Raw genomic sequence first — 15,130 nt, forward strand, 5'->3', positions numbered from 1 at the left:
AGTCATTGAAACAGTCCCTGAAAATGCAAATACTCAGTGCTTTTTTATTTTCTTCAATTTGACAGGCAATTCAACCGACTACAGGAGAAGTAATTTTTGACAGTTTTCAGGACTCTGCATCTCGCTTAGAATTAGAGAGTCGGGTTTTGCGCCTGCAGCCTGTTGAAATAATACTTCCATCTAACTTGTCAGATCAGTCTGAAAAGCTCCTCAACAGTATAACTTCCATGAGGTATGTTCTGTGAGGCTTTTGTTGTCTGGGCTTCTTTCCTGTTTCCTTTTGTTATGGTTACAGCATAGCTATTGATAGGACTAGGTCCAGAAGGAAGCATGAATGTGTAGTTCTGCAGAGGCCTGTTTCAGACTGGCTGTAGTTTGCTGCTAGGTTGAAAATTCCCCAGATCCCACTGAGATCTGGGCAGTCCTTCCTTAAATTGTTTTTAGACTGAAATTCATGACTTCTGTTTTGGATCTATGAAAGGCTTGTGCATCTAAACATCTGTTGTTTTCATTTAGAGTGTCTTGCTCCCACACTCCCAGTGATGTGATCTGTTGGATTTATTTCACAGTTCATGCACTTATCTTTGGGATCTGAAAGTGATGTTCTGTGGCTGTTTTTCCCGTTTTCCATAATCTTTAAGATTTCCAAAAGGCACAAAACTTTCTCTGTTAATATAGATAGGTATAGAAAACCTTTGTGACATTCTGTTTGTCTTATCACACTATCCTGAACTTTTAAGTGTTGTGGCTGATCATCTGTTTGTATCTTCGGTTCTCTTTGTGTCTTTTGAGGGTAAACTGGGTATGTCTTTTCTGTATCATTTTTACTGTGGAATAAAGACAGAATAGGATATAATTTGTAGGATTATAGATGAAGGATAAAGCAATCCTGTGACCATACCTGATGAACTTACAAAATCTTGTAGATGTAATTTTTGTGAGAAAATCCAGTTTTTCACTTTTTTTTTTTTTTTTAACCATGCAGCTCTGCACTGTAGAGGACGAGCTCAGAGCCTGGCGTTTCCATTTTGAATGAACTAGTCAGAAAGCACAGTGGTTTTGTTTTATGTGGTAATAGAATGGGAGCTAAAGAAAGACAAAGGAAATTGAATTACACAGGCAAAATTTTTTTTTGGAGGAAAGAAACTAGTATCATCACTTCCCATGTTGTAAGGACAGACAAATGTGTCACAGTCATCTGGATGGTAGCCACCTGACACAGGCAACTTGATGTCTTGACTACCTTACCTGAACTCGAAAAAGTCATCGTCGCACAGCTTCCCCTCGAATGCTCTACAGACATTCCTTTCCCTGTCTGCCAGTGCACTCCTCCTTCATCCCTTTTTATAGAAAACAAACAAAAAAAAGGTGACATGAAGTTGTGGGTAGGCAGTCATCTCACTAGGAAAAGCTGGTTTTGTGGCACATTATAGGAGCTTGCACAGATGTTCCTGTACTCAGCTGTTGTGCTTTCAAGGGCACGTGTATATGAAAGCAAAGACTGAGAGGAGGGACTGAAAATATCTGATTTGGTGTTAGGAAGTGGTGTCTTCATCACTCAGTGGTGTTGTGATGCTTACACTGGTAGTGAGGTGTGTTTTTGTCACACTAGGCTCTAATTAGGTTTACTAAGCAGGGAATATCAATGTGTTTCTTGCCGTAAAAAGGCTTATTAAGACTTGGGCAGATAATAAAAGATTAGGAGGTAACAAACCTTTACCAGTTGCCAGCAGCTGTACATTTTTTGCCTTGTTGATCCTTTTACTTTGATAACTTTCTCTTTTGCAAAGCAGTTCTGTAGGACTATGTCCAAAACATTTCTAAATATGCCATGATGAAGATTAACAATTCTTATTTTTATTTGTTTTCATTTCTTTTGTTGCTGGTGTTGTGCACTGACCGTTTTGTGGAAGCCAAAGAAAGGTAAAAAGGTGTAATAAACTGACAAAGGAAGCACATTTTCAGAAACAAGTGTTTTAGTTGCTCATTAAGGTTAATTCTGATGCAGGTTTGAGAAAGTGATTTTTTTGTTGTTTTTTGTTTGTGCGCACTTGAGGATATTAACTAATTTCTCATTTCTTTTAGAAACAAAAAATACCACCTATTAGCTGATTTTATGAACAGATGTTAGTTCGTAGGTTTTTTTGCCCATTTCCAGTAATGTATTAGGCAGGTCTTCATACATGGGAATGGTGAAAATAAAACACATTACTTCAGTATCCTTCAGTAACCTTATTTGAAAACCAGTTTCTCATGGATTTAACCACTAGAGGGCCCTGAAGTATAGAATATTAATTTAAGTGGTTCCAATCTGCTTCTTTCTTAGGCTTTTAACAAGGCTTCAGATTTTATATAATTGCTTTTATACAGGCAGTAATTTTATCTTAGTGTATATAGAGTGGTCTAAAGTATTCAGTTTTGGTTGTTGTGCATTACCTGGTAATTTCATTCTTTGGCTCCTCTTCTCTAATAACTCCTAGCGGGAATCATCTCTTCCCTGGGAAAGCTTTAATTTCTATAATTTTTTTAAGACCTTTCTGACTAAAACCACGGGAACTAGATCTTGTATTTCAACAATCCTCCTCGTCTCTTTGTGTATTTATAATTCTGGAGAAACCCACTCAATTTATAGACATAGGGAACAGATTGCAAGAGAAAAATAGTCTCAGGCGCTGTACAGCTTGGAGTGGTTCAGGTCAGAGAAGAGAAGATTCTTTCTGCTCACTGCAAGCCCAGGTCATTTAAGAGTTACACCAGGGATTGTCTGAGTAACTCAGAGGGAGGATTTGGTTTTGTATGTTGTGTTTTAGAACTTTTTACTGACTGAGCAAGGTCATGTGGCAATGGTCTGTGCCGCCCCAAGGAATGTGGTTGTGGTGATTTAAAAAAAAAAAAGAGTCCCAATAAACCACTGCAGCTTAAGGAGAGTAGTCAGAGTCTGGTTCAATGCCTGGTCATATTGGCAAGAGTTCATAGTATGTGTTTTCCTTCAATTTATCTCTCTCTCTTTTTTTTTTTAATATACCAAGACCAAATGTGAATATTATCTACTGGTGCACATGCCTCTTTGTCTTTATTATAAAAAAATAAAACATACATAACATACGTATTTCCTCCTTATGGAATGCTGAGGTTCCTTCTTCATATTCTCTTCCTGTTGCCACCACAGTTATGCCTGGGCTCAGCTGTGCCATTCACACTATTTACTGGTGCTTCTGTTGTGGGACAGTGTGGATATCTTCAAAGCCAGGTTTACATCAAAGGAATACCCATCACAGAAGGAAGAAACAGCTGAATGTCAGGGTGTTGGTGTTGTAAATTTGGTATTAACAGAAACAAGAGGCAGAAGTAAGTGACCAGAAAGGTTGTGGTGTTTTAATCTGCTTGGCAATCACAAGGAGCTGCTACTTAAGCCTAAGGAGTACTTCATTATGGTAGAAATTATTTCTGTGGATTAATGTAAAATGATCATGAAGAGTTTTGAATCAGAAAAGAAAGTGCAAATAAAACACACAATGGGAAGTGACCTCATGACTTTTTAAGTTCATGCAGTACAGTGATAGTGCAGAGTTTGCTTATCCTGCAGGTAAGTGGAGCAGATAGTTTCACAGGTTTGTATGTGGCTGTAAACAGGTTCTGGCAATAGGGAGAATGAAGCAAATTTTATAGTGAGGTAATAAATGACTGAAACAGCAGCAGAGCAGTTGTGTGAGCTGTTGAAGAGCAGCAGTTTGAGCTGTGCTCCAGAAAGCAGTTTGCAATGTAAATAGAAGATTTGGTCCTGGTTTTGGAGTTCTCCATGTCTACGTTGGGCATGGACATTAATAAGCAGTGAGCAAAACTCAATGTGACTGTAGTAAGGTAATTGTATGATTTGTTCATACAGTCGAATTTTAATTCAGTTAGTGTGAAGTTAGTTCAGCTAAATTGCATGCTTGGTGTGGGGGAATCCTAGCCTTAATCAGTATGTATTTTACCACTGATTTAAGTGAAGTTCAGCTCATACATGTTTTTGTAGTGAGTTTGCTTAACCATTTGGATTAAACTCTGATGGTTGCCAGCCTCAGTAAGCTTTGAAAAATAATTTAACTTTTCCTGTAAATTTGTCTTACAAGTTAGAAACTTTCCTCTTTGGTAATTTAAAACTCCAGGAAACAAATGATTTTAAATGTATGGCATAGTTTCATGTTTATTTGCTTCTATCATGTTGCTATTTCAGGTGGTAAATGAAATGCTTCTATTGCCAATGATTTATGTCCATAAAAATTAATAACTAGAAGGTACTATTCAAGGACAGATTTAATGACTAGAAAGTGCTATTCAAGGGCGCTGAACTGTAGGTCAGTTTTAGTGAAGAGCCTTCCTTCAAAAGAAAATCATAAGTTAAAAGTAGGTTACAGAAACTGGGTCAGAACAAAATGTTCTGGTGGGTACAGTTCTGTTCCTGAACCATTAGTAACATCTGTTTGCAAGTGCTGGCCCAGCTGCAGGAAAATCTTTTTAACACTTAGCTTCCTTCTTTATACAAAACCAAGAAAACATTCTTGCCTTCTAAAAATGTGTATGTTTTTACAGGAGAACACTGTTTGGCACTCCAGACTCAGCACCCATCCTCCTTAACACAATGGTCGCTTTAAAAGTTGGCCTGTACTGGTCTCTCTGAAATTGTTTTTGAGGCTCCTTTCCCTTTTGTTATCATTGTTTTCACATGCCCCTTTTTTATTTCATAAAAAAATTCCAGCCCATCTTAAGAGCACCCCAGTGCGCCTATGCATAATTTTTTCCATTTGGCCTTTTTATGTAATGTTTTATTCTGCAGCAGTCTTTGACACCATGTAAAACCACACTGATCACAAGTACTTCAAAGCAGCATTTCACCCAAGGCTGCATCATTCTGCGTTTGTTACATCTTGTTTGATGTCTAGCCAACAATCTAAACCCAGGACGATACGATAACTAACCTCGTGTCTGTGCCCACAGACATTTCACTTTATTCTGTTTGCAGAGTGTAATATCTTCTTCCTGTTAGCTTGGGCCTGTCATCTGAGAGTCAGTTTTGACACAACCTCCATCATGCACTGTTTTTTTGAGGCTACAGGGAGGTCAGTTACTTGTTCCCCTGTAATGTGTCTTAAGATTTTTTTCCTTCTGATTATGGCACTCAGGTTTTTGTTTTCACTTGAGTACTGCAAGGCTGTCGCTGGCTTGGGAGTTTGCTCCCTGTAATTCCCTTATCTTTCAAATCCATTGAGAACCAAAATCATCCTCCCTGCTCACTGGTATGATTGAATTGCTCCTGAGCTGAATTCCTCAAGTAGCTGATCCTCCATCATTACATGCAGCACAGGCTTTTTTATTCTTTTTGTTTAAGAACCTCTATAAATAATGTTTCAAGCCCTTTCTGCCTACCACTAAGTCAGTTCAGTGCTGGTAACCCATCTGTTTTAGCAATGACTTTTGCCTTTAACATCCTATCAGCTGTGGTCTCTCGGGTACCTTCATTGTGTCAGATGTGTTACTCTCTAGTTTCAGCCCTGTTGTGATCTCTAGCAGCCCAGAGCATGAGCTGTGGCATAGCTGCTGGTGATATTTGACTGCTGCTTGTTTGTTTATTATCATCCCGCCCCCTGATTGCAGTTCCCAGAAATTGTGAATAAGAGATGTCTTTCAGTATTTTTGTTTCACTGTTTGTTGCTGCTGTGGTAGAACATCAGTGCTTTGGATTCCTTGAAATGGGAAGTACAACTGTCTTCATAAGTTAACTTGTAAAGGGTAGAGGAGTGAGCTGTAGCTGATTTATTACACACATTGGTCAATAGTTAGATTCATTGCTGATTGGCTTCATGGATGGAATTATGGGTTTATGTTATCAGTCCAGGAGCAAAAAGTCAGGTACAATAAACTCAGTGAGGTCTTGTAAATGAATATAAAATGTTGTTCCTTTGTATATTTATATGTGGCTGATGGTTGCTCAGATCAGAGAATGCTTTCATATAATTAATCTTGAGGATTTTTTTTTAGATGGGAGTGGTTATGTGCAGATAGCTGATTAGGTTTGTAGGTGAGCAAGGATGGGAAGGCTTGTAGTGGCAAAGCAAAGATACTAAATGGTTACAGCAAGACAGTGTTGCAAATGGAATTGCTGAACAGAGAAGTGACAATTGTCTAGAGGATTGATAATCATAAAAACTAGTGGTTTCATGGTTGGTATAGCTTGTAATATTCCCATGGATTTTTAAGTGAAAGGCAAGCTGTGACAAACATCTTGAGAATGTTTTGTATAAATGGAAGCTACAAGCAGTTGAATTTGCAGCAGAAAAAAAAACAACAAAAAACCAAAAAACCAAACAACAAAGTACAAAAACAGCGTGTGAGCTATTTTCTGTAAATACAAAAACCAAATGCATCAGTGAACAGATGTTTACTGACTAAAGAGGCTTTTTGCACTGCTAATAATCCAATTCATGGCTTGGGCAACTCAGCTGTATGGAGAGCTGCCTGAAGAATATTGGTCATGTCATATCTGACTTCTTTTGCATAGATGGGGAACAAAATCCCAAACACAACAGTATTATCAAATCATGTAATGACCTGAAGAACTGTTGGATACAAGTATTTTTTTGTGATTTAATCTTGTTGCAGTCATGAAACATACTGTTCTCAATATTGTAGTTCGTTATTGTCTTACATGGCATTGCAGGTGAGGGAAGCATAGGGCTTAAATCTGTTTTGACAAGTTGCTTGTGTGTTAAAGCCTACTTCTTCCCAATTGCCTGCCTTAATGCCCTTCACAGTTTGGCACACAACACAGGCGTATGGCATCATTTAGATGAAATTATTCTGCCGTTATGCGTGCAAGGTTGTCACCAGAAAAACATGGGAAAGCAGTCAGTTGCAAAGCACTGTGTTTAAATGCAGTGCAGAGCACTTTAACCTGGATGATATATTAGGTAAAAAATGTTAACTTTGCTTCTAACAGTAACAGAAGCCCTTTGCAGGCCTTGCCCAGTGCATGTGGCTTTGTAAATTCCTTCAGGCAAAAGCAAAGGTGTGTGCCCTGATGAGCTTCCCCCGCAGCCTGTGCCTGCTTCAAAGGTATGTTGTTTTTCATGGGGTTGCAAGCAGCATGGAAAATGTGCTGTGTTCAGGAGCCGTATTTGTGTCATTTTTATACTGATTAGTGATATTAATAATTTTGGCTTTTTCAGGTTTGTTTTTTTTTGAGTATTTGAGCCAGAAATTATTAAACGAAGAATGATGAAATCGATGAAATTGATCTTGATGCTTGTGCTATTTCTTACTGCCAAAAAATGTTACCTTTTAATTAGAAAAATCCACCTTGTGGAAAGAAGCAGGAAAGATGAAAAATTAAGGTGCTTATTTCCATGTTTTGACACCTCATTGATTTATTATTATAGGATAGATCAGTAACTTCAAAAGGTGACATGTGAGCAATTCTACTTCTTGTTGTCCTCTCTGGTGGTTATGACGTTACCTGCTCATTGCTCTGAGTATATCCTTACATGCTGTTGACTTCTCAGGGCAGTTGTTGAAGTTTCTCAGGCAGGGAGGGGTGCTGAAGCTGGCAGTTGAAACCCAGATGGGAGCCTCGAGCTTCTCCAGGAGGTGTCACCACCGTGGTGGAGTGCTGATGGTCCTGGGCTTAGGGAGTGAGGTCATGAAAGCTACCAGTTAGTAATAACTAGTTTTCCCTGAGTGATCTGTAAGGGAGATAATTGTGGTGCATTAGGTGACTTGGTGGAGAATAGTAGTAAATTCCCAAGTTCAATAATCTTATTTTGAAGGAACAATTCCCATTTATGTTTGAATTTTTTTTTTTTACTTTGAGATAGAGGTCATTGCTCTGATAAAAAAGTTTCTGAATAAGCCCAATACCCAACTGGCATTGTTATTCTGTTATGATTCATGTTAGTAATTAAATTTTCAGTTTTCTTATAATGCATTTATTAGAAGAAGAAAACGTTTGCTAATGGATATCTGCTGATAAGCTAGTATAAATGTGAATGGGAGGGTGGTACAATTGTCATTATGACAACTGCATACTGTACTGAGGTGAGAGGAGGGAAGGTGTGCACACACTTAAAACTGGAAGTTATCTCAACTGTATCAAAGTACAGATATAAGTGACTTGCAGAAGTGTTGAGTGTCCCTGTAACTGTACAGGTACTAGGGAGTGCTCAGGTCTTTATGGTAAACCAGCCACCTGTTTATGTTCTATGAGATGGCCAGAACTAAAGGTAGGTGGCTTTTCTTCTTAAAAATAGCCAAACCCCAAACATAAGTGGCAATTCTCTTTGGACTAGAAAGTGAGTCTTGAATGAAAGTAAAATCTTTTTTGAGGAACCCAGTTACATCAGTGCTTTGTTGTTGCAAGTCGTGTTGATGTATTGGTGTAAGCAAGATGAGTAGGAAGGGGAGAAAGACTGAAATTGTCTGCCTGTCTGACATGCAGATAGCAGTGATACTAGAGTGAGGAGAAGAATAATGATCTGGTAACAGTGGTTCCCAACCCCTCCTGAGTTAAGGAAAAGAGAAAGGCTATGAATATATTTATATTTCATAAAACCAGAATACATTTATTTGCTTGATTTTAGAAGAAGACGAAATGAGTTTTTTATGTGCCATCAGTCTAGTGAACTGCAAAAGGGAACAAACTTTATCTTTCATTCTCTCTTTAACAGTTTCATTTTGTGCTTGACTGGCTTATGACATTTGTACCTTTTAACAGATTTTTTTTTCTGATGTATGGTATAGGTAAGAGGCTTTCAGGAAATTAGAGCTGTGAAGAGTGTACTTTAAGCATGGACTCTTCCCCTGGGAATTTGGAATAATAGAAATGATTGTTAGAAATTCGTACTTGAGCCTGCTTCCAAATTTTCATGGATGTTTTCTTAGTTCTTAATAAATAATTGGAAATCACTGCTATAATAATTAGCTTTTCCGCTACAAACCTAAGTAACACACTGTTTTTTAATATAAAAAAGTTTCATGTATGTATATTTGCTTTCCATTCATGTGGAAGAATCTTTTTGCAGAGGCAAATGGATATACTTAAAACCAATTTTTAGCAAATATACTTGAATCTATTCCTCTTCCTATTTGATGTGGTACCTGTCTCTTGCACTTCTTGTCAGGTGGAAGATAACTGCCTGTGCCTCCATCCCTTCTGCCTGTTCTTTTACAACTATGCTACCTGCTTTCTGGAGTCCTTTTCACCTCTTCACATCTCTACCCTTTGTTTCCAATATCTAGGGTGCCTTTGTCCAGCAAGATTTCAGGCACTCCTTGCAACAGACTGCTTGGCACTGTCCTTCTCCTCTGTATGGCCCTATACAAAGTCATGGCTGACAGGGGCCTTAAGATGGAGAGCGAAGCAGCAGCTCTCCAGGGATCCTAGGGAGGACATAAGGGAGACCTGTCTACCTTTCTTCATCTTTCACATGTGCTGGTGAAGTGCAGGGTTCTGAGAAGGAACAATAACTTTCCTAGACAGCTTCACTGTTTTTTTTTGTACTTCATACCATCTCATGGCATGTCTTATACTACTTTTGGGCTATGCATTTCCGTTTTCACTAAACAGCTCCTGTTCAGGCTTGAAGAAAAAACATGAGAAGGCTGTGAAGTGGTATTCATCGAATCATAGACTATTTTGGGTTGGAAAGGAACTTGATATGTCATCTAGACCAACCCTTCTGCAGTGAGCAGGAGCATCTTCAACAAGATCAGCCTGCTCCAACAGGTCCATGTCTTTTTTGTGCTAAAGGCTCCAAAGCTGGACACAGGACTGCAGGTGGTGTTTCACCAGGGTGGAGCAGAGGGGCAGAATTGCCTCCCTCGACCTTTTGGTCACATTTCTCTTGGTGCAGCCCAGGATAGCATTGGCTTTCTGGGCTGTGAGTGAACATTGCTGGATCATGTCAAGCTTTTTGTCCACCAGTACCCCCAGGTCCTCTGCAGGGTTGCTATTGATGCTTTCAGCCCCCAACTTGTATTGATACTGGGGGTTACCCTTTTGCAGGACCTTGCCACATGGCCTTGTTGAACCTCATGAGGTTCACACAGGCCCAGTTCTTGAGCTTGTCCAGGTCTCTCAAGTAAACTATCTGCATCACTCGGTTTGGTGTCCTTGGCAAACCTGCTGAGGCTGCACTTGGTCCCACTGTCTGTATAATTAATGAAGATATTAAACTCTTCTGGTCTCAGTACAGACTCCTCAAGGACACCAGTTGTCACCAGCCTCCATCTGGACATTGAACTGTTGACCACTATGCTCTGGATGCAACCACCCAATCAGTTCCTTATCCACCAAACAGTACACCCATCAAATCCATTTGCAGGGCAGTGTTGCATTTGCTATACAAAAAAACAAATTCTTGATGCATCTGAGATAAAGGGAAGTAGGAAGAGGGAAAGGCTGAAAAAAGAGGCCTTTCATTTTTGGGGAACATCTGTTCAGCTGTCAAAAATCCTTGCTTACAGTATTAATTGTTGTGTTAAACTATTTTAATTATCTGAAAAGACAGCACATGGATTTTCATCTCAAAGTCGAGAAGTTAAGCCTCACCATAAAGCAGTCTGTATAATTGCAGATACAGTGGACTTGTTATTTCTCATGACCTTGACAGAAAAAAAAAAGGTTCATGTCTCTATGAAACTTAATTAAAGGATTTGTGTTTTGAGTTAATAGAGGTGAAAGCACACACATGCGTAGCATATCATTTATCTATATATGAGTGAGCTATACAGGGTTTTGTAAACTCCTTGCCCTTAAAAAAAAGTCTTTGTTTTGTGAAGGTTTCTTAGCTGTAAAAAGGAAAATAGCCCAGCCAGTATTCTTTGGCTTACAGACAGCTTAAAAAAAATGTGTAGGTAAGAAGTATGAACTGATGAGTGGACTTTACTCTTTTGTTTCACTGAATTTGAAATAACACCCATTTTCCTGCATAAGGTTTTAATGCACTTTTTGATAACATTTAATGTCTCCACCAAAGCTCTTGTAGGATTTTGTGTGCCGTAGCATTATCAGGACGGTGGAGAAAACCTGCATTTAAACTGAGCTGAAGAAAATCATCAGTCAACCTAAAAGGTGCTATAGGGCACTTAATCCTGTTTTGAGTGGGTATTACAACCACCTTCACCTAATGAATGTGTGTTTAGGCCAGCCTTGGAATTTGAAGAGGGGGAATTGAATGTAGCACAGGGAGCTGTGTAGCCAAAACAAGCCAAGGATGCAGCTCCTTTCTGCTGATTTCTGATGCAGGTTTGTGGGGTGAAAGCCATGAGAAGGGATCCTGCTTGGCTGCTAGGGAGCATATAATACCTTCTGACATAAGGTACAGATGTGTCAAGATGTAGAAAACATTCTTGAAGCTATGCTGAAAAGGACTGACAAAGCACAACACAGTAGTAATCTATCTTCAGCCATCTGATCTGGTTGTGAGAAATTAAATGTGGCCCAGGTTTCAGATTCAGGCCACAGACTTGACCTGGCATAAGAATTTGAATGCTAATTCCTTTGGGTTGCTGGAGTAAACAAGTGCTGTCATAACTGTCATAATCAGGTGCAGTTATGATTAACTTGCATTAAATTATTTTTTGGACTCTGCTGTTTATGACTCAATTATCTAATGTAACTTTGTGAGGCACGGCAGAGCAGAAACTACAAACTCTAAAATAAAGAAAATTGTAATCCTGAGGAGTGGAGAAAGATCTCTGGTTTTATACTGTCCCATAGTGTAGGTTTCTTGTTTGGATAGGATAAATACATCTCTTGGTCAATGCATGCTGTGCCTCAGTATGCACATAATCTAGGGACCTGGATCTATGCTCTGCATTTTATACAGTCCATTAGACAGGTACTGGGTTTGAAGTGGTGACTTTGGTGGTAATATGAAAAATGGGAAGGAAGGAGCTCTGTAACTTAGTGTGAGTGTAAGGCTTTTGAAATATGATGGAGCAGCCTGAACAGGAATGCTATAAAGAGTGTAGCTGAGAACTGGGATGAGACGAACCACCTCTGCTCTGATGTGGAAGGACTACATTTGTACTATAGCACTTATAGAATTGTTCTGTTCTGCTCATAATGTAGACTTGAAGGTAACATTTGTGTCAGAGTTGTTTCCAGTGTTGTCGTGCCCCCAGGTGAAGGGAAAGACTGAGAGAAAAACAGGAATTGTAGGAGAGGGCTACCCAGTCCAGGTGCATACAGCTGTTTTGGGTGTTACTAAGCAAATAAAGGGGTACTGATCACAGAGGAGTTCTTTGGCTCTTGTATTATGTCTCTGAAATGTTTTAAAGGAAAAGCTGGGTCTTCAGCCAAATTAACAGTTACTGTGTAGATTTTCAATGTTACAAAAGTGAATTGAAGTCCACATGGCAGTTTTATCATCCTGTGGTAAATAATTAGTGTATTATCAAGTATTATTAATTAAAAAGTGGTATGTTTTGTGTTTAACATACTGCGGAAAGGAACCTCAGATTGGAGTTTCATCAACACCTTTTCAGTGGTATTGGTGGGTTAAGCAACAGTCTCTGCTGTCCCATGGCCCCTTTGGTATCTTCAGTACAAAGTTTTTGTGGCTTCATGGTGAGTTTCAACAGGTAATTGGGACATGTGAAAAGCTACTATGGTCATTTGTACTTTCTGAATAAACTTTGGACTGGTTTGAATTCTTGTCTCAGTTCACTATCTGGTTGTTCAAGCTTTTATGCCAGTGCAAAAGGAAAGAGAAGAACTTTTTTTTTTTTTTTTTTTTTTTTTATTTTTTTTTAAAATGAAAATTTCTCTTGAAGCATGGCCATGTTGGCAGTTGTGCCATATCAGGTTGGGTGTTGAGAGAGAACTTAGCATGGAACTTGTCCCTTTACTGTAGTCCATACAAGTGTGTTATTATCCCAGATGCAACTCACATTAAGAAATTGATGTCTGTTAATAGGAATGTCTTTTCAGATGCTTCTGCCTCATCATTTATTATGAGTAGAATGTAGTCTAGTACCTTGTACCTTTTATATTAAGCTTGGTGAGGGGAATTCCTGTGATTTTGTTAGGAACATTCTTTACAAGCAGGTTTCAGGGTGTTGTGCCAGCAGCTTCATGCATTTTAAAATACAGGAACAGAACAGAACAAGAAGGCAACAGTGTGTCTTGTGTGTGAAAATCCCTTATCTGACTAAAATAAACAGTTTCACTTAGTGGCTTTATCCTCCTATTCCTGCTAACATTGTAAGCGTTTCATTTTTTGGTAATTATAGAAGTTTTAGTCTTCATTTTCGCTATGTCATGACTTACAAAACCCAGTAAGATAGAGTAAATATCAGTTGCCAGTTGAATTAATATATGGGGGGGTTTTCTTCAATTTTTGTCTTACTTAAGGAAAACAACCAAACAAGGAACAAACCAAAACTCTGCCACTTCTGTTTTCAGTTCTGCAGAGTTGATGTGTGGTCTTGTGGTACTGAAGATTATACTTTGGGCTGATCCATTGCCAGAGAGCATTCACTCAAATAAAGGTCTCCAAATTGTAAATATGAGATAAATTGAGTTCCAATTTTGAATCCTGATCTGCTTTTACTTTTTTTTTTTTCCTTAAACAGCATGCCATTAAGGCTATGCTTCCTTCATCTGTTTCCTTCAAATGCATTTTCCGTTTGTAAAATAATTTAACTAGCTTTTTGCTGTTGGCTCATTGATCATAAATCCTAGAAAAGCAGTAGTATGAAAAATACAGTGTACAGCATCTGTGTCTTACATAATAAATTAAGCCATGGGAAAGAAAACTTCCCTGCTTTTTCACTTGTACAACTTTTCACAGAATGCAATATCAAGGTAAGTAACTGTGGTTAAAATGTGCTGCACCTAATTACAGGAATAGGACATTGAAAAGAAAATTTTTTTACAGAGAGAGCAGAATTATTTATGCTCTTTGTATTTATTATGGTAGAAATGTCACTGTGTTTAAGCATCTTTGTACATCTCGCAGGAAAGCCTGGAATAATTTGGTGAAAAATTAACAAGTTCTTGTCATCACATTTAATGGATTCTTAATTCTGTATCAGCTTATCAAAGGAAACATTAATTAAAAGTGTAACTGACTAGCCAGCTGTTTCCTGATTTCTGTCCAGCAGCCTCTATTAAAAATGTTACAAAACATATAAAGCTCTTTATCTGAGGCAGATGAGAAGTTACCCATGCCAAATTCTGCTCAAGCAGTGAGGTTTAAGTGAGAGCTTGTTGGCTCAGCGCACGCTGGGTGACCAGCATCCGTAGGCCTGTACTGGTTCATGTGGAGGCAGGCGACGTAACCAAGAGGCGGAGCATGAGTTAGAGGGGTGGCGTGCCAGAATGCTGCCTTGATGGTTCCAGAGGGGAGCACTGTGTGACTGAAGCTAAACGTGTGGTTGTGTTTTCCTCACTACACACAAGAAGTCCTCTGATGACAGGGCAGTTCTCAGGCTAGGCTTGTATTCTGAGAGCAGTAAACAGACATGTACCTTGCCAGATCGGCACACTAACAACGTAAAACGTGTGAGTCTTTCTCTGCGTAGGTAGACTGGTTTGCCAATTACATTTCCAGCATTCATTCCTAAGCTTGGAAATTATTCTCCCCAGCTGCAAAAGGGCTTAATGGAATAATTGTGTATTTATGTTTTTATTTTGTTGGAATGGTTGGGAACTGCAAAGGTTTCCTTGATCACAGAGTATTTCTGTTGCTCTTTTGGATGTGCTCTGTTAACAGTAGGGGGGTGACAAACCTCATTCTGTGTTCATACTACACTTTACATTGGGCCAGTGCAGGGCAAATCACGACCAAACTTAGCACCTCTCTTTGTCTTTCCAGAAACCACAGTTTGTCCTTCATGGGCATTAATACAGAACTTTCAGGGTCAGAAGATATCTTTGAATATTTATCTACCTTTTTTTTTTTTTTTTAACATATGAGAGCCACTTTTCTGCTTGAGTTAGATTTATTAAAAATCTCACTTGCAGTTAGCAGGTATGATCAAACCCCCAAAGCCTCTTGGTTTTGATGTGAACAGTGAATGTGATTGTCATTCTGAAATTCCTCTTCTTTTCTTTCCTTTTTTTTTTTTCTTTTTTTTTTTTCTTTCA

General features: G+C 38.8%; 1 protein-coding gene across 1 annotated transcript in view; it reads left to right on the forward strand.

Moving 5' to 3' along the window:
* Positions 1-15,130, forward strand: part of LOC103767913 (DNA mismatch repair protein Msh3-like) — a gene marked incomplete at both ends in the record, with an annotated part of 46,703 nt that overhangs the window by 10,139 nt on the left and 21,434 nt on the right. Inside the window, one exon of the mRNA XM_008935046.1 lies at positions 66-232. Within this exon, the coding sequence (XP_008933294.1) occupies positions 66-232 (167 nt within the window). The remainder of the gene's footprint in view (positions 1-65; positions 233-15,130) is intronic.

The sequence above is a fragment of the Merops nubicus genome, unplaced genomic scaffold (genome assembly GCF_000691845.1).
Source record: "Merops nubicus isolate BGI_N331 unplaced genomic scaffold, ASM69184v1 scaffold28112, whole genome shotgun sequence".
NCBI lineage: Eukaryota > Metazoa > Chordata > Aves > Coraciiformes > Meropidae > Merops > Merops nubicus.